At 38.0% G+C, this 25,894-nt stretch overlaps 1 protein-coding gene across 1 annotated transcript in view; it reads right to left on the minus strand.

Annotated features, from left to right (window-relative positions):
- HCN1 (hyperpolarization activated cyclic nucleotide gated potassium channel 1) overlaps positions 1-25,894 on the minus strand; it is a 203,092-nt gene that overhangs the window by 25,110 nt on the left and 152,088 nt on the right. Inside the window, exon 5 of the mRNA XM_074570419.1 lies at positions 19,196-19,342. Within this exon, the coding sequence (XP_074426520.1) occupies positions 19,196-19,342 (147 nt within the window). The remainder of the gene's footprint in view (positions 1-19,195; positions 19,343-25,894) is intronic.

Raw genomic sequence — 25,894 nt, forward strand, 5'->3', positions numbered from 1 at the left:
GCACAGAAAAGGCTGGCAGAGTGGAAAGTTCAACTCCAGTCATGATCAGTAAGAAAGAGTAAAATAGACCTAGGTGGAGTAGCAATAAGAAAGAAAGAATGGGAGGAAAATAAAAAGAAGGAACAAAAAGATCTAGAAGAAAGGGAAAAAAGAAGGGAGGAAAGTTAACTTTAAAAAGAGATTAAAAAACTGAAATTCCTGAAAAAGTGAGAGCACAGGAGCACAAAACATGAAAAAAAGGTATCTGGAGTAAAAGCTGAGAAGTAGGGCAGATGAAGCAAACAAAAGTGAAATTGGAAAAAAAAGACAAGTGATCAGTAATGTACCTTAAGAGCATAATACGCGAGCATGATATAGACAGAGGGGAGAAATCAGACCTGCATGACTCCTCTGCATAGGAGCCAGTACAGCTCAAATAGAAAGGAATTCATCTCATCTTGGGAATCCCAACAAAACACACTCTTGTTACAGGATTTTCACCCTTGGAACCTCATGTCCTCATATGGCTCCATCCTCTGCCCACCCTTCTCTAGCAATATGTAAACTATATCTGGATATACCCATGTATACACACTCGTTACCTGCTCAGCCTGAATTGCCTAATGAAGGTACCAACATAGCTACAAAACCACCCTGCTGTGGTAATTTCAGCCGTTATGTCCCAGTAATGCATTCATTTTGTTGATTAGTTTTCTGTGAAAGTTTATGCTAAAGCATAAACTTTCCTTATTTAAGATGTTAGAGGGTGGAAAATTACTGAGGGAGAAAGAAATGTGTCATTTTTAAGTGCTTTGTTTTTCTTTAAAGTGTTCTTTTATTTAAATATGAGATCATTCAGAGCAAGTAAAATACATTTCCCCGAGTCTTAATCACAGGCAGTGCTGCAATTTCAGATTCTTTATTACTTTAAATATCATCTTGGGGAGAAAGAAACAGTAAAGATTATGAACGTGTTTTATGTAACTCAGAAAGTAACAGGAGAAATAGTACTGTGTTTTAAAAGAAAGGTAACAAAAGAACAAACTGCCAAATTAAAAGTTAACATTTGGTGCGGAGAAAAATCTTTCACTCATATTTTCTTTAATTTAATTCTTTGGAGCCAGACTGGAACCAGATTATGCCAATATGAAATCTTAATTAAATGACATAATGATGATTTTTTTCTTCCCTCTACATGAAGAAAATACCAAGTGAAGCCTGAGGAAAGGATTAGGATACACATCATATGCATATCATACAGCCGACGTGGTTAAAGGGCAAGAGTGATTCAGACCTACACGGACGAAGTGTTGATCTAGTTCAAGTATCGGTCTCTGTTACACAAGAACTAAGTTGGAGGTGCAGTGGTCTGCTTTATGTAAGAGATTGGTTAGGCAATTACACTGGCTCCTGCTCCTTTATAGCGTACTGGTTTTATTACTCACTTTGGCCTTCCTGGCTATTTTTTCAAACTGATGTTAAAGCATCAGGTATTACCATTTTGTGTGAGTTCAGTATTTCAGGATGACTGCTCCGATGCATCTCAAGATGTCACATTTACAGAGGCAGCCACAAGGCTGTCCTCCCTGTGACCAGGGCATGGCGGTGGCCAACACCTCTGATGGCATGTGTAAGGGTTTTTAGGACCTTTGCTCCAGGAGAAGATTTGTAGATAGAGGTAGTCTTTTTAGTTAGACTGACCGGAAAAAGCTGTTGCTAGAAGAAAAAAAGCAGACAAAGTTCTTGAAGTATCTGTATGCCTGAAAGGTTCTTTGCTTTTTCCCACTAATCCAGTTGAGCTAAGGAAAGGTACTACTTCGATTTACAAACTATGTCCTACTCATGCGTAGGCCACCGAAGTCTGTTAATGACTACGTTGAAAAATAGCTTAGTTTCATTAGGACACTCCTACACACAATTGTAAAAATCTAGTGCATAACTTTAACAACACACATTTTTTTCTAAGTGTCACTTCCTTTACACTCTGCTTTCAAAGGATGAGAAACTAAATCAGTCAATTTCCTGGCCATTGAAAGGAAGAAATCACTTTATTGAGAAAGCTGTTTTTTCTCTTAGAAATAACTCACAGAAGAAAAAGTACTGAGCAAGTGATTAAGAGACAACTATAGGAAAAATAATGATATTTAAGGATTTGGGGCCGTATGAGCAAGTTAAATATATATAACCTGGGTTTTAAGGAGGCATATTTTGTATGTGTTCATGATGTCCTGCATTTTTTTAACCCATTGGTCAATTATAGCCAACTTTGGCAGAAAGGAGGCATCTTACTGATATTAAGTTCTCACAGGTTTTATGACAGCAGGCAATCAGGAGGACTAGGATTAGTACCCCACTGAGGGAATGACTACATCATTAGCTCACAACTTGTTTAATGCCAGAAAATCTACATGTGGCAATGAGACGCAATATTCTTCATTTCTGGTGCAGCTGAAATTGTTCAAATTGCTTTGACACATTCTGCTTAATTATCTATACAGAGTGTATGACTTAAAAATAAATTTTGCTCAGAGGCTTTAATGTAAGTAACAATGTACACTTTTCTCTTTGAATGGGACTTCAATGATTTTCCATTTTTCAATTACATTGATCAGTTTTAACCCATAGAGGTGGCTTAAATTTTAGTTACAAATAGGGTAACTTTGATACCACTATTTGTGTCTAGAGCTGCATTGACAAACACCATTCTTTTTTCTTCAGGACTCTGATATTTTGCCATTCCATAGCTGGATATTGTGTGTGTGTGCGTGTGTTTTAGAAAACCTCACTGTCTAGCCCCTTTGGCTACATATTTTAAAGCTCAAGAATGCTCTATCTGAGATAACATACATGTTTGACCTTGAGACAAAGTACAAAACCTGAATAAATTCTGATTGCTAAGGCAAAGACAGTCCACGTGATCTCAGCTGCCTTGAAAACCAGTGGACAGCCTGTGTATTTACACTTTCAAAGCCCTCAGGTCCCCAAGACCTCCAGCACACCTGCATACAGGTTGCCCAGATGCAGAAAATTTTCTAGCCAGCTGTGACATAAGCTTAGGCAGGCAAAAGGAAGAGAGGAATAAATACCCTTTCCAGCCAAACAATGAATGAAATTCCCTGCTTGGATTCTACCAGAAATGAGAAAAGCAGGTCTTTTTTTTCTATCTAGCTCTGTTCAACTCGGTTTAAGACAAGTCAGCCTAAAAGAGAACATATGGTAGCTAGTACTGCTGTCTCCTAAGAGAAAGCAATCTTTTTTATGCATTTGCAAGCAGAAGGGATATAGATTTGACCAATTATATCTTCTTGGCTTCGTTGACTAAATGTTGGCCTTCTGCATACTTTTCTATTATTCCCTATTTGATTAGCATTTTCTATTCAACTCCTTATATGCATTTTTTATGCTTCAGAATTATTATTACATTAAATTCAAATGCAGACAGGATAATCCTTTGGAGGATACATGGTTCAACCAAACCTCCAATAAAGTCATTCTGATGAAGGATATCCATCTTTTCCCCAGCTTGTTAATTGATTTAATGGAGCCTAAGGGAGAGCAGTTCTGTGCATCTCATGTTTCTCTTCTCTGGATCCTCCATTATATTTAGAAAATTTAAAAAGCAAAAGAAAGAGGGAAAGAAATAAAAAAGACACTATCTGTTCACCCTTTCATTCACCCAACTGTCCATCATTCCTTGACTGGGCTATTTTTAAAGGGAATTTAGCTTTCATCTTCTTCAATGTTCTAAAATGTTCTATGCTTCTGAAGTTTGGTTTCCAACTGGGGAAAGGATAAGCAGCATCAAAATGAGAACAGTGATACACGCAATGTTTTAAGGCAGTCTGTAATTGTGAGATAGCCAGTCTAATTTCAAAAGCCTGAGAAGTCCTGATAATCCAGATAAGTGCTTAAAGTTTGGGCCAGTTGACCAATCTGTATTTCTTTCAGGTTTTTCCTTCTGAATTGTACCACTGAACAAATCTCCTGAATGCTCGTAGTAAGAAACCACACAGAGTTCATTACAGAAAACAATATGGAACTAGTGCTGTATGATACAGTAGTCGCTGTAGAGTAATCTGCATAAGTAATAATGATATCTGCATAAGTAATAAGTAATAATAAGTAATCTGCAATTTCCAAATGTATTTCACAATCACTGTTTCAGTTTTCTGCCCCCGAGTAATGAAATATCTTCATTCCCATTTGTGTGTATGTACATTTGTGTTTTATACTCATTAATACTATAGTATTTACTAAATAATATCTTGGGTAGGGGGCATTTAAGACTGAAATCTTCGTTTAGTGATGTATTTTAAATATTGAAGTTGTCCCATTATGTCAACGAGACTACAGATTCAAATACATGTATCGTCAAATTGTAGCAGAAAAGTGAAGCCTAAGAGATGTGAAGTTTACAAAATCATACTGGTATCCATATCAGAAGCTTGTGTTAGTACATGGAAGGCTGACAGGAATTATTCATCATATTTGCTGTACAAATGAATGAAGCACACCTCATGTTTTTCTAAAACAATGGTTAAGAAACAGGAGAAAGCTGGTTTTGCTAATAATTACAAAACTTTGTCTACTCTGCTTGCCCACAGGTTAATATCCACAGTAGCATTGCTTTTGCACTGTCTTTGGAGCTTGCAGTCACCTCCTTTATCTGGTAATCTGATGATTCTAGAAACCATATTTATTCTTGTGCATTTGCACTGAAACTCCAGTGATACCACTTGCTAACACCAATCAATCTGTGGTTGACCTTGTATGTGATCTGTGTGTCAGCTACTATTTTTTTCTACTACATCCTTCCAAACAAAACAGCTCAAAGGCTAGTTGTATCTTTTCTGAATGAAGAGTACTTCTTATATTCACCAAAGTCAGTGAGACTGGGAACCTGGTTGCCAATAAAAAAAAAAAAGGCTTTGTTTTAGAATAGAGCTGTAAAGACTGCTGCTGTTCTCAGGACAGTGCTTGACTCACCTGATTGCATGGAAGAGTAGTTGTGCATGAAAGAAAGTAAAAGAGGAAGAGACAGTTGAGCTTCAAAAAGTAGCCTGAGTTACACTTACATTTGTGTGAGTTATTAGATAAAATATATTTATTTGGGTGTTTTGCTGTGTAAAATATGTCAGTCAGAATGCAGAACAGCATGTGGTGGCTGAACAACACAGTTTGTCTCGCTGAAGAAAGGGAAGGCCATGAAGAGAGTAACTTCTGGTTGAAAGCAGGGAGGAAAAAAATTTGTGTTTGGAGCTAGCAGGGGGCTGACTGGGGACAAAAAAGTACTGAAGCAAAGAACTAGGTGGCAGGAAAAAATCAACATGCCTTAGGGGAAATAGAAAGCTATGGGTTGGACATAAATTTTTGTGTTGACATCTTTCTGATTGGCACTTGTTTGATCAAGAGCAGAAACTGAAGCTAGGAATGCTTCCACGGAGAGTTTATTGTGAGCTCTGCAACAAGCAAGAAATCTCTTCTGCCATTCCATCCCTCCCTTTTTGTCCCCTCCTCCCTCCTCCAGTCCCCTGTGTACTGGAACCCAAATGGCCAAAACAACTGACTCAGCAAGGAGGTAGTTCTCAAGAGAACGTGCTTTATCTACACCCTATGTGTATGGTTTAGCTGTCACAGTAACAACAACCACCAGGAAAACAGTTATTTAAAAATCAGTGGTGATTTGTTTACTGAGTTATTTTAAAGCTCTCCAAGAGCTCTGGATCAGAAATACTGTTATCTTGTTAATTGCTAGGTTAACACTTACTTCTTATTATGAACTAAAAGCCCATTGGTTCAAAGCCTCTCTATATAAAATTATTAAGTGGCTTAAATTAAATCTTCCTGATTATACTGGATAAATCCCAGTTAGCTGAGCTTGAAATATCCACATTGAAATTATGTTTAGAGTTTTTAAGTAGATTTCTCTTTGCATCTAATTTGATTTGTAACTATTCAATGAAGGCCTTATTCTATAGTACGATATGGGAGAAAGAGCAAACTCCTATCTAACACAAAATCTAAACATTGCTAAATTATATATAATCTGCTTCTTAAAGAGGTAAAAAAGCGCATTTGTAAATAATGAGAAGATTTATTTAGATTTCTCAGACAAAAGACAGACGCCTGAATGCCTGTGTGTGTATGTGCAAGAATATTTACAATGTCAGCTATAGATGTACACATCTATATATAAGAGAAGGATATAAAAAGAAAGATAAGGAGGATGCACAATCCCTTTCTAATTCTGAATCAGCCTTCGTCACTGCTTTGCTATGTGAACTGGGACAAGCTAATTATGAGACTATTTGAATTTGCCTTCTAAAGGAAACTAGTGAAAAGGGTGCTGGAGTGGGATCAGGCACAGTGGGATCAGTGACGTTATGTTGTGAGTAGCAACATGGGTGTAATGAGGTCAGGAATCACATTCAGGCCACTGCACCAGAGGGTAAGCATGCAGAAGTGGAAAAATACTGAAAGCATGGCTTCTAGAGCCCAGTTTTACAGTGAAACATGAGGATGATGCTCAGTTGTAAGAAAGCGTGAGACACGGAGAGCTGGCTCCAGAAGAGATATCATCAGATGGTAAAAATGCAGATGAAGACTCTGCGAATAACTTAGTAGAGTGACAGCCAGACAGCCCTGAAGACAGAATTTGCTAGAGAGTGCCACTTTGGCTAATATTGGTAGCTGCAGGGGAAAGAGACGCATAAATGACACAGGAGGTGTAAAGAGTGGAAGAAATTCTGAGGAGTGCAAGTAGGCACGGTGACAGCAAGAACAGACTCGATAGCAGATCATGTGGAAGAAAAAGAAGGCAAACTGGCAGGAGTAGACTAGTCAATGTGGATTAGTAATAACAGCTAGAGTAAAAGTAATGCATCGCACGCTTTAAACACCCAGCAGGCAGACACACTTAATAATGGCATGGTATCAGTGTAACAAAGAAGAGTCACATTACAACTAGGAGCCAAATCATGGTCAAGACTTGACAGATCAAGGATGCATAGGACATTCTTAGCATTTGTAAATCCTGAAAACTTTTGTTCTAGGGACCGTGGAGGGGAAGCAGCTCTGTAAATAACAAACAAGAAACCAGGGGAGATACCTGCAGCCTTCTGTCATCTACATTTAGTAACTATGCTGTGCTTGCTCTCTGCATGCAATCACTAAGGCCTTAAATATTTGTGTTTGTGCTTTCGCTCCGGGACTAGACGTGCACTAACAGCAAAGAGCCTAATGACAGCGGGATACTTGGGAACTGCCATTAGCATCTGTGCGTGAGACCCGGCAGCCACAGGATGCAGGTGCATAGGCAGTGACATGTTCTTTACATCATTTAAATATTCTTTTTCAAAATAATTTCAGCTCATCTGCTTGCCTAGAGTTTTAAATTTATTTAACTGTTAATAGCATTTAAGTATAATTACATTACTCCATGAATTAAATATAGGCTGAGGATTATTTCCATAAGAAATATGTTCCTATAATTTATTCAGAAAGATTTTCAAATTATCTTAAAACTATATCTTAATCTCTACTTTTATGAATAAATTTATCTATATTGATTTTATATCATAGGGGAGCCCTTAAAACCCTTGTCATTACAGTTCATTTTAAGGTAATATATTACAAACATAGACTAGCTGCAGAGGAAATATGTGTTGAGATAGACTGTAACATTGAGAAATATAAAGACCATATTGGAGTACATAATGCAATGTTTGTACTTAGTACTACGCAAAGTTATCTGCAGAGTAATATATAGAATTCTTCTCACGCATACACTTGGACACATGAGTTTGCATGTATATGCCTGAAAGTCTGTGTATGTGTGTATATATATGCATACATATGCTCTCCCACACATATATTTGTATGTGTACATGGACATATCTATATGTGTACAAATGTACATATTTGTACATTTAATGTAAAAACCCCAAAGTTTAACTAATTAATGTGTCCCATTAGAACTGTATTTCAAATTAGTTTTAGTTAAATATTTAGAGGTTAATATAATTCATGTAAGAGTGTGTGCTTGTATAACAGAAGTTATAATCTACAACCAAAAAGGTGAGAAGAAAGAAGATTCTGCTCCCAGTCCCAATTATGTTCTTTGGAAATGAAATGTCCTGATGTTCTATATTCTGCAAGGACACATGATCTGTATCTATTTTCAGCGAACATCTCACATGCTGGCCTAAAAATAGGTGAGCCATGAACTTTAAATAATGGCTCAGGAAGGGTATTAACCTCTTTCTCAGATTCTAAGTTTGTCCCGTTGCTGTAAGTATCAATATTATGAAGAACGTATCTGGTGTTAGAGAATGACAAAGCAAGCTACATACACTTCCATTTCTGCATCTCTACAGATGTCATTGCCTCTTAATTCCTTTCAAGGTCTGTTATATATTAAGCTGTCCACACATAATATTGTCAGCATTTCTCTTCCTCTCAGTAGTGAATCTATTTTGTGCCAGATGCTAAAAAGCAGGAACTATTTCATTTCCAACCCCTACTGATGGGAGAATTTCTACTCTTGGTGAAATGCCGATGATCATGAAAACTCGTCTTTTCATAAATACACAAGTGTTTATACAATGTGTGGCAATGGGTGGTACAATGAGCAGCTAGATTTTTGTGTCAGGGACTGTGGATGTCTGTACTAGCCACTATATTTCCCAAATAATCTGCTACAACTCCTATAGCATAATGCTCTCATCAGGTATATTTTCCAAATGATTCTCAGTAGTTCTACTTTTTTCTACTTTTTTAATAGACCCATCTTTACTTCCTGGTAAATTCAGTACAAGAAAAAGCTCCTCACTATGAAATAAACTTATTTTTAATACATGTAAGTGACATGCTTGAGATCACAGAAATAAATAATAGCTTTCGGTCAGAGTTAACTAATGACTGCAATCCAGGCTAAAATGAAAACTGTTAGGTACAAAGAATGTGGCTTTTCTTTAAGATATATATAAACATATAAGTATTTATTTTATCTACAAAATAGCTTGGCCTTCTAGCAAGGCACCATCCATTGTTTCAAATGTACTATAGTGATCAGAGAGCACAAACATGCAATAATCAGCTCATAAATAAAACTTGCCACTGTATGTGCTTTAGAGCACCTTATTAATATTTCCTCAGCCACCCATAGAGTTTTTGCTTTTCACAAACGAGGGAAAAGAAAAATGGATTTACTCAGAAGAAAATTAACAAACATAGACTCCACAGAACAAGCTGTGAGATTAAAATCCTCTTAGAGGAAGTCCTTGCCAGTCAGTGCTCGACTTCTGATGAGGCTGGCTTGGGATCCAGTGCTACCACTGGGCAGGACGGTATCGTGAAGGTATCATGAAAGAGGTCGTGACAACCTTTTGCAAAACCCATTGCCTTGAACTCAGCCCAGGAGTTCCAGGAAGTCTGTACCTGTACTCACAGTGGCAGACTCCAGTTTGCACCAGCTTTTAACTCCACTCACCTCTAACAATCTTCTATCACAGGAGTTTCGTCCCAAGGGGACGAATACTCTTGTTAATCACTGGAAACATCAGACACCACATCCCTTCAGTGTGAAACACTTGTGTTTAAATTAAACGAGTGCAATTCAACATTGTGTGCATCCCCATCTATGCTAAATTTCATTATCTGTCCATTTATAATTCCAAAATTTTCTTTGCAATTCCCATTTCCATTCAATCTCTTATAAAAAGACTCTTCATCAAAAGCGATTACATTTTCAAAAGATTATTTTGCAACTGAGGAGGAGACCCCTGATTTTTCAGGTACTAAGACTTCAGAAAAGCAATCAGTATTTCACCTTCAGCTTGCCTGCAAGACAATTTGGGGGAAAAGATCGTAAGTATTTTCTCATTGTGTTTGCTAGATAACAGCAATAGTCCAAAACTACAGATTAGACAGAATTTTGTGCAGGTTTTCAAAATAATGTACAATTTTTTTTGTTCCAGTGACACTAGGAAAAAAGCAAAACCATGATCTAGCATTGCCATGATGTGAAGAGTTTAACCTAACTTGGATATCTCCCACAGTTTTAAGGAGATTACCTTCTTAAATCACCACTGTACCAACTGGAAATTAAGTCCATAAATAAGCATTCAGAACACATTTTGTGCTGTTGTTTTTTGTTCTCCTTGTCTTTGCCTTTGAGATAACATACTTCTAAAAGGCAACTCCAAATTTATGCATGGGAAATGCTGTGTACCCTTCTGTATGCTGTTACTACCATAATCATAATGTGTAACCGCGTGCATAAAAATAGGCACATGTATTTTCTTCTGCATCAGACAGTTCACGGCATATTTATCTCCTCTTGCTGGTGGTGAGTCACAACTCTAAGCTTTATTTGTGGTGACTTTCATGGACGCTGGCATGTTTAAAGGGTGCCCACTCAAGACAGAAACTTTTGTATTCCATGACCCCCACAGCACTTCTACTGATTCCTAACAAATATACTTCAAAAGACTTTAGCTTGCTTCTGCATCCAGAATTTAAATTCCACAGTGAAAACTGAAGGAAAAGATGTTCCCTTTCGACCTCTGAGGATGAGATTTACAGGAAAGGGATGTGAGCACGTCCCTGCTGTGCATCCCTGTCTTGTCTGCATCACATTTTCCACTGGGATCAGGGCTGCATCCTGCCCTCTGCTTTCCCCCTTCCCCTTCCCACGCTCCCCTTAGACAAGTGCCATGACATTTTGCTGCAGAAGCTTGTGAGGGAAAAAAATAGAGAGCCCTGGCAGGTACTAGTTTGCTTTCCTATACCCAGATCCTGCATCCCCTAATCTTGAATTAAAACAGGTCTAGTTTCCAACCCTGCACCAAGAATTTGTATTTATTTATTTTTCATTTATCTTCAGATATTCTCTAAAGGATTCAAAGGATCATCTGTCAGCCTCTGCTGTTTTAACATAATGGACTCTTAGTCACAATTCAGGGATTAGGGCAAAAGATCATTGGGTTTTCGCTAAATAAACCAAAACTTTCCAAATCCTACTAGAGAGGACACAGGCTAAGCCAAAGCAAGCACAATGTTAAAAGAATGTGTTTACATAAGGAGAACTAACTCAGAAGTCATCTGAAGTACTTTGTTTTTATTTTTAACCTCCTAAAAATCAGCAATGCCATCTATAATTGCAATAGCATATTCAGACCTAATAGGAATGAACATGCTGTAGTAAGCATTGTCTAATAAGCAGTAACCTTTCCGGGCTTTCAGCAGAAAATGCACGAAGGAAAAAAAAAAAAGTTCTTGACTTTTTCCATCCGCTGCCCCCAGCACTAGCTGGGTCTCAGCTCACTGAACAATTCTTCAGTGCATTAAAAACTGGGACATGACAGACACTTTGAAGCATGATCTCGGACCGAGTAAGGCATTAGTGCAAAATTCTCCTCTGCGGGACAGCGCTCCTGTTGCATCAGCTGCCGTTCTCTCAATGTGCTGGACCTGGTGCCCACAAAAACCTTTCTGATTCTGCTCTTCAGATGCCTGAACAGCAGTTCAGACAGGAGCAGGCAGAGACTGGATTTACTGTTCTGTAATGGGATTTGACATCTCTCACAGCATTTAGTTTGCATCTAAATAGCCTGGTACTTTTCTCAAAAAACTTACCTTTCTATGGAAGACAACTACTGCACTAAGATTTGGGGATCTGATTTGGATTAGTATATTTAAAGAACTCATGAAAGAACTGTCACGTCTGAAATATTTATTAAACAATTAAGACATGGAATCTCACAGGTGCAGTAACAAGACTGTTCAAAATCGTAACTACTAAGAACTGCTGTTGTATTATTAGCTGCTTTATTGGAAGCAGATAGATCTTGGACATGCCAAAGCATATCTCAGCTCAGGATGGATTTGCTAACAAAGCATGTCAAACACAGAAGGGAGTGTGATCAAAATTTCTTGACTATGTGCACCAGCAATGAAAGTGGTTGACAATTCAGAAGCTTTGTCTCAACTGCAGCATGTACACTCACGCGTGCATATGTGGAGGAGCAAGCACACTCCCCACAGCTCAGGAAATCAAAATTCATTGTCTCAGGTCTCTGGGCAAACAGATTTGAGTGTGCACACAGTGTGTTACCATGTCACACCCGCTGGTGCAAAGCATCTTAAAACACAATAATCCAATCACCTGGTGATTGTCTGCTCATTTCCAACATTAAAATGCCCCATTTGTTACTACTTTTAATTTTAAAAACTTAATTATAGTCCTTTCTAAGAGGTTTTCAGGGCTTTGCTTAAGCTTTGTATAACTAGACTGTTATTTAGGCATATCTTACACAGATCTTTGAAAGATACCAATACCTTTTTTTCTAAGCATTTGTCAAACAAGTAATGCTGTGGTATATCAGCATTCTTCTGTGAGACTGACATGCTGCGTAATTCCTTCATGAGTTCAGTACTGCAGAGTTTGAACTAAAGTTATGTTTTAACTGTGTCTATGTGAAAAAAACCTCTAATGCACTAGATAAAGAGGCATTCACTCTCTTCATATAGCTATATAAAGAGATACTTAAATGAGTTCCCGTATGACTGTATCTATAATTCTGATGCATTTTCCCTAGTTCCCCTCTTTAAGTGTCATACCAAGGTTCACTGCATATAAAAATGCATAAAAGTATAGTGGATTATAATGAAAGAATTACCTTTCCATCTTTTATGAGCTAAATTTATGGAAGCAAAATATTTGGCATCTCCAATAATTTAGTATTGACTCTGATACTTTATTGTTTTTTAATAAACTCATTTGATTTTCTACCATCATTTTAATGTTGGATGGCCTGTCTCCAGAAATCATAATGACTACACTATTAAAAAGGATTGAAGCATACTAAGGTCTAATCAACACCACATTTTAGCCTCATACTATTAACTCTGGAGATTTTTCATCCTTTGTGCGTAGGATTATAGTATAGTCTAAATGAGAATATAATGTTTTGTGATTTTTAAAGGTAAATATTAAATAGAAGGAAAGATATTACACAAGGAAGTAAGTTTTAATGGGGAAAAGTAGCAGGCTAGCAATTGGGGAAAAAAATAGTGAAGTTACCAACTATTATCAATTTTAAATCCACTAATGGAAGGTTTTCATTATTTTGTTGAGAGAGTATCTCCCTTACAAGAGCTGTCACAAAATGCTACCCTTGATGCAACACTAAGCACCATGCAGGATATTTTTCAGAATCTTACATCTGACTCATTAGGCTATAATATGTAACACAATGTACTTACATTCACTGTCCCTAGGGGAATAACAAAGGCCAAGAACTTCACACGATTCAGCTCAATTTCAGAAACAGCACCGTGAAAAGGCAAAGAAACTTGTTAAAATGAAACTAAAAGCAGCTGCTTATAAGCTGGTTGGAAATTACTGATGGAGAGAATTGTTAAGTGATACTCCTAGACAAATACATAAAATAATGTATCCATTACTTATTAGGAGTTAGCTCTTACAGATATAATTAAAAAAAAAAAGTAAACTCCATGGTTAGCAGTGATTAAAAAATAAAATTAATGTTAGGAATTACTAGGAAATGAATTAATTCTTATTATTGTAACATCAGTATGCTGGCTGCAGGTCTGGTGCTCTCATCTCTAAAAGGTTATAGTACAGCCGGGAAAAAAATTTGAGAATGACAAGAAGGATGATCATGGGGGTGAGCTGGCTTCCATGCAAGAAAGAACGAAGTAGAATAGGTCTCTTTACCTTAAAAAAAAAAAATACAGTTTAAGGATGTTATCATAGAAGTCTATAAAATCATAATCCAAAGGGGGTGGGTGGGTAGGAATTGACTGTACTATCACTTTTTCTACAAGAATGAATGGCCATCAAAACCAAAAAACAGTAGGACCCAGGTTCAGTCCCCAGACGAGGAGGTGGTTTCTCATGCAGCGGAGGATCTGTGCTCCTTGCCAAAGGATGTTGTGGTTAAAGAGAGGGAATGTAGATTCAAGAGTGTAAATAAGTAATTGGAAGAGATATGTATTATGGATTACCCAGCAGACAAATCACATCAGTTTCAGAGAATCACTTGAACTGAAAATATTGGGAGTCTAGGAGACTCATTAAGGGAAACATGACACTTGCCCTGTTCTCGTTCTTTGATGGGCATCTACCTACAGCCACGGCTGAGAGGCTGGTGGCTTAGACAAACGCCAGAGCTGAACCACGCTGACATTTCTTACACTCTGTTCTTAGATTATACTGCTTATGCATATGTATCTTTAAATTTTTGTAATTCAGGTGTCCTTCTAGAATGTCTCTTAGCTGTGGGTCTTTTCTTGTGTTTTTTCTCTTATTGTCTGCGCCACCTCCATTTCGTGTCATGACAGTTATAAAGACCACTTTTGTGACTGGGGCGTTTTGATGCCAAATGATGTTCAGATACATAAGTAGCAAGACCTCCAAGCTAAAAAATGTGAACTTTAGAAAACTTCACAAGTATGTCTGTCTGCTGAAGAACCAGAGATGGTATTTATATAAGAGAAACATGCTAATTGCTACCAAATGCTAATTACTACCTCAAGAAATGAGGGAGGGAGATAGTTAATTGCAAATGCTATTAAAGGCAGCATTTATTTCACATGTCAATTGCTGTTTGAAGATGTAGCCTTTTTTCTAAGCTAGTCAGCTAGGTTTTCTTCACAGTGAGAGAGTGTGCATGTGGGGTGGTATGTGCAGAGAGAGCTTTATGATTAGCTCAGACTTGTTGCAGAACTTGTATGGAGCTACAGATAAGTTTGATGAATCCAACCCTGCACGGCCTGGAAGAAGGGATTTAAAATCTTGCATCTCTACTGAAATTGTAACTGTCAGGAGTCTCCTGACTATCTGATTATCAAGAAGGCTGGACGCTTATTATCAGTTAGGTCTAACTGTGGAAAAAGGGGATATGCTTTTCAGTAAGAGTGACATTTCTGAGTGTAATGAAAAGAAATCTTTAATTCTTTCCTTTCATCAGAGAGCACCTTTCCTTATGAGCAAGTAGTAGCACACCACATACGGCAATGCACAATTAATTCAGTTTGAGTGTGTAGAGCTGAGGATATCCAATTAACTACATTACCATGGGACTAATATACCCAAATTGTGCAGCTAACTTAACTGGGGAGAAGATACAATTTTTTAAGTCCCATTTTCTAATAAGTGTCTACCTTAGTTCCCAGTCATCGAAGGGAATCTATTAATACAAGCTTATCCTTGGATGATACAAGTCAGCTACCTGTTGCTTTCATCAGCTATGAAGTACCTAAAGCGAGACTTGTAAAATTTAAAAATGTTCAGGATTCTTTTTTCCTTTTTTTATGAAGCCCTAGTTAATTCCCCACAATAAACATGACTCTGTTTTGTTACCCAACAAAGGTAGCCTCTCACACACATGCCTCAAACCTTTTCTTAGCTTTTCATTATTTTAATCATACAAACTACTATGAATGTTCCCTATGTAATTTTCATAAGCTCAGTAAAACGAATATCTTTTACCAAAAAAGTCTTACCTTACTATAAGGATATACATCTTTGTTAGTAGTATTTATCATGTAGGAATTGATTTTACACCGGATTTTTACAGCTAATTCAATGTCCTTTAGCTATTTTTAGTGGTTGAATGTTCGTATTTATATCATGCATAATTATTTGTCTGCTAAAGAAGAGTGAGACAAAATTTTAGAACATGGACCAAAAGAAGTTCATCACTCCTAAAGAAAGCCTAGCTGTGGAAAATTTCAGCCCATACTGTAAAATTAAATGGCTGAGAACAAGGAGAACTGAAGACACTACAACTTTTTTGTAACATTTTTTGTAACATTTTGTAACTTTTTTGTAACATTTTGTAACACACTAGGGAAGTGATCATCCCCCTGTACTCGGCACTGGTGAGGCCCCACCTCGAGTACTGCGTTCAGTTTTGGGCCCCTCGCTACAAGAGGGACATTGAGGTGTTGGAGCGTGTCCAGAGAAGGGCTACAAAGCTGGTGAGGGGCCTGGAGGACAAACCTTATGAGGAACGACTGAGGGAGCTGGGGTTGTTTAGCCTGGAGAAGAGGAGGCTGAGGGGAGACCTTATCACCCTCTACAACTACCTGAAAGGAGGTTGTAAAGAGATGGGGGCTGACCTCTTCTCCCTGGTGACAAGTGATAGGACGAGGGGAAACGGGTTCAAGTTACGTCAGGGGAGGTTTAGATTAGATATTAGGAGACATTTTTTCACTGAAAGGGTTATTAAACATTGGAATAGGTTGCCCAGGGAGGTGGTGGATTCACCATCTCTGGAGGTGTTTAAAAAAAGGGTAGATGGGGCACTGAGGGACATGGTTTAGAAGTGGCTCTTGTCAGGGTAGGCTAAAGGTTGGACTCGATGATCTTAAAGGTCCCTTCCAACTTCAACAATTCTATGATTCTATGATTTGATAATATTCATTCTATAACTATGCAGTAGCTTGTATGGTTTCTTTCGTTCTGCTCACTGTAAACATAAAACAATGGTTGCAGCTGAATGTCTTCATCAGAAGCTACTTGCATCAAGCCAAGCATGCCTTGTGGAGACTCTGAATGTTTAGTTCTTACCTTATGCTAAACTCAAAGTATGATAAAATGCAGGGGTCGATAAAAATTTAAGAAATGTAGTAAATATTTATTCTTGAACGATGCGGATGGAGTATCTCTGCTTTCACCTGGACGTTACAGCCTTGTGCAGTTATTGGCACATAAGATGGTATATCCCATCCAATACATAAACAACTGTGTTCTGCCTTTAAAAGGCTCCAATTTGTTACCCATTAGTAACAGCAAAAAGCCGCTACCTTCACTACCAAACCGCTACTGATGTGGTGCTAAAATAGAATTTGAAACTGCCGAACTAAGCAAACACCCAAGTGGTGTTTTTAGGGCACAGTGCATGAGCTGCCACCAGAATTTGGAGATTAGTTGGGAAACCGGTTCTGGCATTGCAACTGCCCAGTTCTTACTTTTTCTTTTTCTTTTGGATCTTTTTCTGGAACAACTACTGTGTTGTCATCAAGGCAGTGTGCTATGTGATTGTAGCTGAGTAAATAATTTTTTCTTATATAATACAGAGAACAAAGACGACATGCTAAGTACAGCATGATAATAGCAAAAACAGAAGCCACTCCTTCCGTGAAATTCTATTCTTACTCCATATTTTCAGTGGCTCATTAATTTTTGAAATTTTCCATGCTTGATCTCTCCCCAGAAGTGCTTTTTGTTTTTTACGCTTGAACAAACTTTCCGTGCTGCTCTTAAGCAATAAGAAAAAAGGAAGGGAAAGGAAGAGGACTAGGGGAGGGAGGGAGGAAACAAGTAGAGAGGGAGGACAGGAGGGAAAGACAGGTGATTACAGTGCCATAACTGCAAATTGTTGCAAAGGAAGGGTATTCGACTTCATTTATGGACAAATGCTTTCCTTAAAAGTGGAAATAGATGAAGCTGTTTCTGACGTCAGTGACTGATGCATCTGCACATGCTTCTCTTCTTTTAACAAAACAAAAGCTCTGTACTGGCTAAGATTCATGTTTTGACTGTCACTGTACTCTAGGGATAATTCCTGTCCTACATGCTAGATTTTTATAGTACATTCTGCTCTTGACATTTCACAAGCTACTGAGTGGAGCCACAGGGTGAACTGGCAGAGGCAGTGCAGAAGCCAGAGCCCTCCACCTGCCCTCCAAAACACGTACAAGTTCACAATATGATGAAAGGACTCAGGTTACATCTATGTTAGGGAATTAAATGGGCCCAGGCACTGGAATTCAGTCACCTGTATTGTTAAATTGTTAGAACAATCATGGTTTGGCCTGATTTTGACTTGACCCATCTAGCAACGACCCAGCAATTTTGGGCACCATTCACTATTCCCAGTTGGCAGTTTGTAAGGAGGGAGGCCACTATCAGACCTTTCATAACCCAGATGTGGCAAAACTGTGCCAGCTGCCCTCAGAGCCCGTGGATGGGCGCTGTTTCTTATAGCTGTTTTAAATACAGAACTTGATTGGGTTTGGATCAGATGACATGTTTTCCCTTCACAACAAAGAGCAGGATTCAATGGTACAGGCAATCCATCACAGACCTATGCTCTTCTTATGACACAAAACTTGTTTAAAAAAACCCAATCTTCACAGATCTTTCCAAAAGTACAGATGCCATCCTATGCTCTGTTGGGTGTTATTTATATGTATATATATATACACACATATACACACACATACAGACATATATTCAGCACCACTCCTCCCATGACAGAGGATACTAAAAGGCATTACTTGGTATCACTGAAAATTACATAGGTTTCATCACGTATCAGACTGTTCCTTCTTTTTTTATTCTCCCCTTTTCTTGTTTCTTTTCTCTTTTCCCTGTTTATGCTTTCTTCTCTCTGAATTTTTCAGCTTCATTTTTCTCCTCTGTTTTTTCTTCCTTCTTTCAGTAGAGGATATCAGCCAACTGATAAGACAAACATCCTTGAGTGGGTCAGGCACAAGCATCACCCAACAGAAGACAGTCAGATTTGTATTACCATGAAGCAGCTACCCCTGTTACAGCAAGATGAACGCTGCCTTCCTCCCACACAAGCAGGCTGCCAAAGAAAATTTCAGCTGCTTCCACATACAACGTAACATAGCATAGCATAATAAAACCCCCAAAACCAGCACACAGACTACACTTTTAACAAAAAGATTTTTTAATGGCTTGTATATCATATTCCAGCTTCCTCGTCTGAAGTAAAGACCATCTTAATGAAGGATGCTATCTCACACAATGAAAACAAAGCAGCTCTCCCTTCACTTTCAGTGGTTTCACCTGCACAGATGCGTGGCTAGCAAGTAGGGAGAGCAGAAAAAACCTTTCACCATTCTAGTCCAGCCTCTCTCTATTTTAAAGAATGTCAGAAAAGTGTGAGTTTCTCTCAAAAATTAAGGATGGGATTTTACTCTTTGACTACCTTGTGTGGCAATTACTCTGACAGACTGGTTCAGAACGGTGTAAATCTGATTATTTCTTTTTGTCAATCTAATATAAAATTATTTCTCCTGGCCATTCATTCCCTAGGTCAAATGAGGTTAAATATTAACAGAATAGAATCAGAAAGAGCATTTCAACACAGAAACAGCAAAGACATGAAAGTTTTCGTTACCATGAAGAACTACTCAAATACTCTGATCTTACCTCCCTGAGGGGATCATTGAGCTCATTCAAAATGTTTTCTTCGTCAAAGATTTTGCCTTGGTAGCGGTGCTCATAGTAATCATGGATCTTCTGGCGCATTTCAGCAGGTAGCTTGTGGAATGACATGTACTGTTCCACTTGTTTGTACTGTCAGGAAAAGAAAAGGAAAAATAAGAAAAAAACCCCACTTTTTTACTATGTGAAGGCACTTACAAAATGAAAATTCATTCTTATATCCACTTAAGCTTTACATATTTTACAAAGACAACATTTTATTCATGTGTCAGAGAACCCTCACTCAAATATTAGTTAACTTAGTGTTAATCACATGACAGCACAACTGCAAATTACAGAAACTGCTTTTAGTGGTGATGCCAATATCCACATTAATACCTAAGTTTTAGAAGCCAAACCCTCACACTTGTTATGTGTTCCCTAAGTTCTCAAGTACACAGAAGCTGTGAACGTACTCCAACACCATTTTTAGCTCATTCCATGCAGCAGACAGGGAAACTGTACACATTCTTTATCTATACCTCTAGTGCTGCATTCGGAGAGGGTTTAAGGTGTGAAATTTCAGAACTGTCTCTGCTGGATTAATATACAACATATTAATGTTGTGTATCCTTATAAAGTGACCGAAGAACAAAGTTAAAATCTGTGTAGAAAATGAAGTAGAAAGCATTCCTTGGGAGGAATGAAGAGAAGGGAGATGTGAACTGGAAAAATCGGCACGGCATCAGAAAATAAAAACTGGGGGAAAAGAGAGATGCCAGGACCCAAGAGACTCAGAGGACCTCACTTCTTTTACCTTGTGCATTTGGTTTCCTCGTTTCTACCAGTGCTCTGTTCTGTCTTCTGCTTTGCTTGCTTCCCTTCTTCAGAAGCCTCTTTGGATAGTGTAATTTTTGGAAAAGAAAGTCCCAAACTAACACACGCAGAGTTCTTCTGTACTGAACTGCATGATGCATCTGGGACCCACAAAATGGGGAAGTTGCCTAAACTGCTAATGGCCAAGTACTGCCTGAGCAAGACTTTGGTCCCTCAGATCCCCCATCCTTGTCTCAGTTGAAGAGGACGAGGCACTGAGACACAGAAGGATAAAACCCGTCCCAGGCTTATAGGGGAGTTAAAAACTGGCAGAAACTTAGTTTACTTATGTAAAGAGTCTTAATTTAATTTTTTTGTTCATTTTTTTCATGCTTAATTAGGCAATTTTAATACTTTTCAATGAAAAAGCCAATGAAGTCTTAATTAGGATCAGCATCTCTGTAGAGCAATTAAATGAATTTATAATGTACATGCACACCTTATGAACTGCAGCACATACCCTTTAACTTGTGTAATGGAAGGCTGCTCCATCCTCTGGAACCAGAATTAGTTTTTGCTTTGCAAAGTGACAAAAGATTAGATGAAGCCACATGTACAACATATGTTACACAAATAAGAGGAAAGTAATTTTACATGGACCCATTTAACAAAGTATGATAAAAACATAAGCCTGATTTAACATCTGTACAGCTAGAATTCTTCACCCCTATCCTTTAGAAGTGAGATTTAAATTTGCATGCTCATCATTGGCTTCTCTTCTGATATGGAGAAATTTATCCATACAGTGGGGGTTTGACTCAGAGCTCTGGGTCACCAGAAGACAGGCATGCTCTAGCATAAACAAAGTATTGCTTCTAAAATTACCCAACTAATCAGTTGCAGCTAATCTAGGCATGGATTACTTAGAGAGAAGAGACATGAGATCGCGCAGTGCTCTAGATATGTCACCATGATGGTCACAGAGTCCCAGATGCTCTGCAGTGCTCCAGCTTCTCTGCAGCAAAGCCAAGGAGAAGATGCTGCACTGTGCAATGTCCCCTTCATGTCTGTGCCCAGCCCTCCATTGCTGTGGCCTCACATAAGGATATGGAACACGTGTCACCTGCCGTAGCACACGTGGACAGGGAAAGGACTTCACTACGGTCCCTAACACAGGGGCCGCACCCCTCTACCCAACTTTATTTGCATACAAATGTGCTTGAGCAACGCTAATACCTTGCTAATAAAAGAGAGATACAAAGGAGTTTTATACCAGAATGACCTTGAAGAAGAGAACATCCATGCTAAAAGCAATTTGCTTTGCCAGCAATTTACACTGCTCCCTTTCATTAGTGCTGTTGTTTGAGTAAGTGCTTTCTCCCACACAACCGAGTTCTTTTCTCTACCAGGGTTTATGCTTACACATGAGAATTTTAGGGAAACAGAAAAAATAAAACTGGTAGGAATGTATCACTGGTGTGTCTCAAAATGTTTCCAAATTAATAACACATAGCATAATAGGGAACACTGCGTATTAGCAACATTTTCTTTAAAAAATCTACAATAAGGAAGTTAAGTCTCAGAATTCCCAGAAATATTTAACCGTCTGAAATGCTACCAAGCTCTCTTTCTGTGTCAAAATATCAGACCCTGTGAGTGTACAGTACATTATCACTATCCCCCTCTAATCAATCTTTTCCTAATCTTTCTCAGTGTGATTTTGACTCATATTCTGTATCATTCACGCTACTATTACTCTCTTCTTGACATTCTGTCATAGCATTCATGTGAAGCATTCCCTCAAAACTTTTAACTTAGTCTTTTCTTCAGCAACTGATATCTTCCACTAACTCAGTCCAAGTAACGATTGTTATTTTATTTCTCAGAAAAGCAAGTTCATTTTTTCAGCCTGCTATATATTATTGGCAATAATGAGGCCTTCCCAGATTAGTTGCCACTGTGGTGTGTCACATGCTGGTTGCAATAAAGTGTGCTAAAATGAAGATACAAAGAGAAGAAAATTAATATTGTTCATTTTGCGTAACAAAACACTGATTTGTCCAAGATGATTCTGAGGAATATTTTCTCTGTGGGTACCACAGATATCAATAAAGGTTAGAAATTGAGACATTTTTCAGTTCTAAATAATTACACTGATTTTTGTTGTTGGGTTTGTTTTTTTTTAACTCATGAAAAAATGCAAATAACTAAAGAGAACTGAACTATTTGGGGGGGGGGGGGAAATTGCACGTCAAAAAGGTTTAAAAATTCTCATTAGCCTGTGAATCCCCTGAATAAGTATGTAAATTCAGTACCTTCTTCCCCTGACTTATTCTAAGTGTGATTTTACATATGGAGCTGATAAAATTGTCGGTTAAATTTTGTCAAAACCTTGTATTTTAATCATATTTGAAACAGCTGTAATTGATCCCAAGTCATCTATCAGACCTGACAATCGAACCCACATCTTCATATGTGAGTGGAATCATTTCTCTCTAATGACTCTTCTTATCACACTGTATGCTGTATCTTGTTCCTTCTAGATTGAAAATTTTGGTTTTCTTGGGGTTTTTTTTGTTTGATTTTTTTTTTGCTTTGTTTTGTTTTCTTTTTTGTTTTGGTTTATTCAGAAAATCACAGAATCACAGAATGGTTCGGGTTGGAAGGGACCTTAAAGATCATCTAGTTCCAGCCCCCCTGCCCTGGGCAGGGACACCTCCCACTAGACCAGGCTGCTCAAAGCCCCATCCAGCCTGGCCTTGAACACCTCCAGGGATGGGGCAGCCACAACCTCTCTGGGAAGCCTGTTCCAGTGCCTCACCACCCTCACAGGAAAGAATTTCTTCCTGATATCTAATCTAAATCTCCCCTCTTTCAGTTTGAGGCCGTTACCCCGTGCCCTATCATTACACTCCCTGATAAAGAGTCCCTCCCCATCCTTCCTGGAGGCCCCCTTCAGGTACTGGAAGGCTGCAAGAAAAGAGAGGTGCTAATTCCACATTCACAAAAGAACCTCCAGTGCTTTTCTTACATCTGTGTGAAATAACTTTCAGACACACAAGACCCACGGCAGGTGCTCTTCTTATGCCACGTGAGAAGCACCAGACTACATTCAAAATATAAATGACTGTGTTAAAGCTCACTTTTTTAATTTCAAATTGCCTTTCCATCCTCCTCCTGCCTTAGACCAAGGAGCACTTGATCTTCTAGGGGAGACTGTTTAGCAAGGGACTGCACGTGTGCACATCTAAAGGGATGTCAGAGGCCTCTAAAGGCAACAGCAAACTATTGCCAATCACATGGTTCTGAGGAGAGGAAGAAGAGGCATCCAGGCTATTCAGCAGAGCCTGTGCTGGATGAAGACATTGCAAGACAAAGAAAAGCTTTGAGAATGAGAACATTCTTGTTTTGTCTAATGTTACTACAGCCAAGTATGGGTTTATTTCCATAAAACCCTAAACATGGTCAAGTTAACCTTAGCATGTTTTCTGGTAATGAAATGCTTTCAGACTGCTTTAAAAAACTTCTTAATTCATAATGACATAACTGAATAAAAGGATTGTCACCTTTCTTTCTTGCCTTGCATCAGCTGGCTTATACTCTGAATGACAGAGGTAGCAAGCCTTATAATCCTACTCGATACAATTTTAAATGCTTTTATTATCCATATAAACACCTATTTTTGCATCTCATTGTGCTTCCATACCACCTACAGTGGTTTTGGCCTGTAGAAAGAACTAATTCTTTTCGCACTTCAATTTTCCTCTCAAATTCATTACTTGTTATCTTATATTTTCATAAAAGTAAACAGCATTTTTGAATGCTGACGATGTTCTTCATACCCTTTACAACTATGGATTCCTTGTCTTTTCAATATCTCACTGAATGGGAGAAATACAGTGCTGCCGACCATTCTACACCTATCTCTTTTTTAAGATGAATATTGATTTTTTTTGTCCTAAAATGGGTATGTATATTAATGTGAATTATATATTGTAGTACCATAATTTCAGTAATTTATATCCTAGTGTTTTATTTTCATCACTGAAATGAAAATGCCCATAAATGCAACACAAATAAAAAAGATAAAAATGCTGAAATAGGCAAGAGCAAAGTGGATTTCAATATTAAGTAATATTTCACTTTTCACATTTTTCACATTTAAGTAATATTTTGACTGCAAAGTATCTTACAGTAATAACTGTTTCTTGTTGTTTCAGACATAATCTTATTCATGGGCTCCTTGTACGTAGCAAAATTCTGCTACTGTGTTCCTCCAGCAAAAGGTCAGTATTAAGATATCAATCGTGAGGTCCCAAGTAGAGTTGGTTAGGGAACTACAATTATCCTTAAAAAAATATGTATGGAAAAAGGCAAAGGAGATGAGTGAGGCCTTTTTCATAATGATTTTCAACGGAAGCAGGGAAAATATTTCAAAATTAAGACAGTATCCCAATATGGGCAATATCCCAATGAAACCAGTAAAATAGAAACCTGAATGTTGATCTCTCACAAGATTTTTTAGTACATAAGTTCAGCCTACAAGGTCCTTTCCTCATAATATTTCATAACTAGCAAGTTTCCCTTTTTAGCTGAAAAAATTCTGAGTCCTGATAATGTTTACAGCTCAGCATTCAGTCCTTGATACAATAAACATATGAAATACATGAATAATATCAGTTAAAAAACATGATAATAATGATATTTGCATATAGTACCTGGACCTGGTCACACTCCAACTACCTGACTACCTTTCTGGAGCAAGTGCCAATGTCAGATTTTTCTGAAATGTCAAGACTCAACTGTGATAACTGACTAGTTTTTCAAAGGACCTAGGTCCCTGTACCTTCACTTGAAAATGCAGCTTGAACGATGTGCCTTTTGTACTTCGTATAATGATATTGTCCTTGGCAGTAGAGCCTTATTTCTAGGAAATTCCCCCCAAACAACTATAAGCACTTGTAAAAATGTTTATTTTCAGGTTCTAAATGTAATCCTGACCCTTAAAGTGTATTAATAAAATATTTTAACTGTATTTTTAATCCATTGTATAAGATGTTAGTATAAAATGAATCACATATATATCAACTAGAAAAAATAGAGGAATAGCACTTTACTTTATTGGAGGTTTATATCCTTGGAGGTTTATATCCAGTCAAAGCCACAGCCTTACAAATACAAACTTTTCAATGAGATGTGTAAAAAAAATAAATCCAATATACTGATTACAAATGTAAAAAGAAAGCAGAGATCATTTGTAAAACCCTTCTGATGAATTAAGCCAGTTTTGATCCACAATTTAGATGCAATAAATTCATCAGTATTCTTGAAAATGCTTGAAAATCACTCAGATTCCTCATTTTCTCCTTGCCACTTGCAATTTCTGTGCTACTTATCTTCCAGTTTATAGCAGCAGCTTGTACTAGTACCTGAGTCCTTGGATTTTGAATTTCCGAGCTTCATCCTATCCGTATTACTTAACCTCTCAAAACTCAACTCATTCTTTCTATAAAGTATCTTGATCTTTCTATAATATTAGCATCTGAAGCTTTATACCATCCTAAGCTTCATACCATCACTGAACTCATCAGCACTCTCCTGAAGGTATTATGTGAGCCTAATGACAATATCATGCTTTTAGGCAGTTTTCTACTGGGCTTGCTTCAGCCTGATGCCTGGAAAACTTGCAATGGGCCCAGAACCAAAGTAGGGGGAAGAACTGGCAGTAATGCATGTGAAGGCAAAGAAAATTGCTGTCTTACACGAGCTTTACTTGTGAGAGCAGGACGAGATCTACATACCCTAATAGCTTTTGTGTAGGTGACACGTTACGGTCTACAGAACAGGTGTCACATAGAAGAGATCCCAGAAACTTCTTATACATCCTGA

This window comes from Larus michahellis, chromosome Z (genome assembly GCF_964199755.1).
Source record: "Larus michahellis chromosome Z, bLarMic1.1, whole genome shotgun sequence".
NCBI classification, from domain to species: domain Eukaryota; kingdom Metazoa; phylum Chordata; class Aves; order Charadriiformes; family Laridae; genus Larus; species Larus michahellis.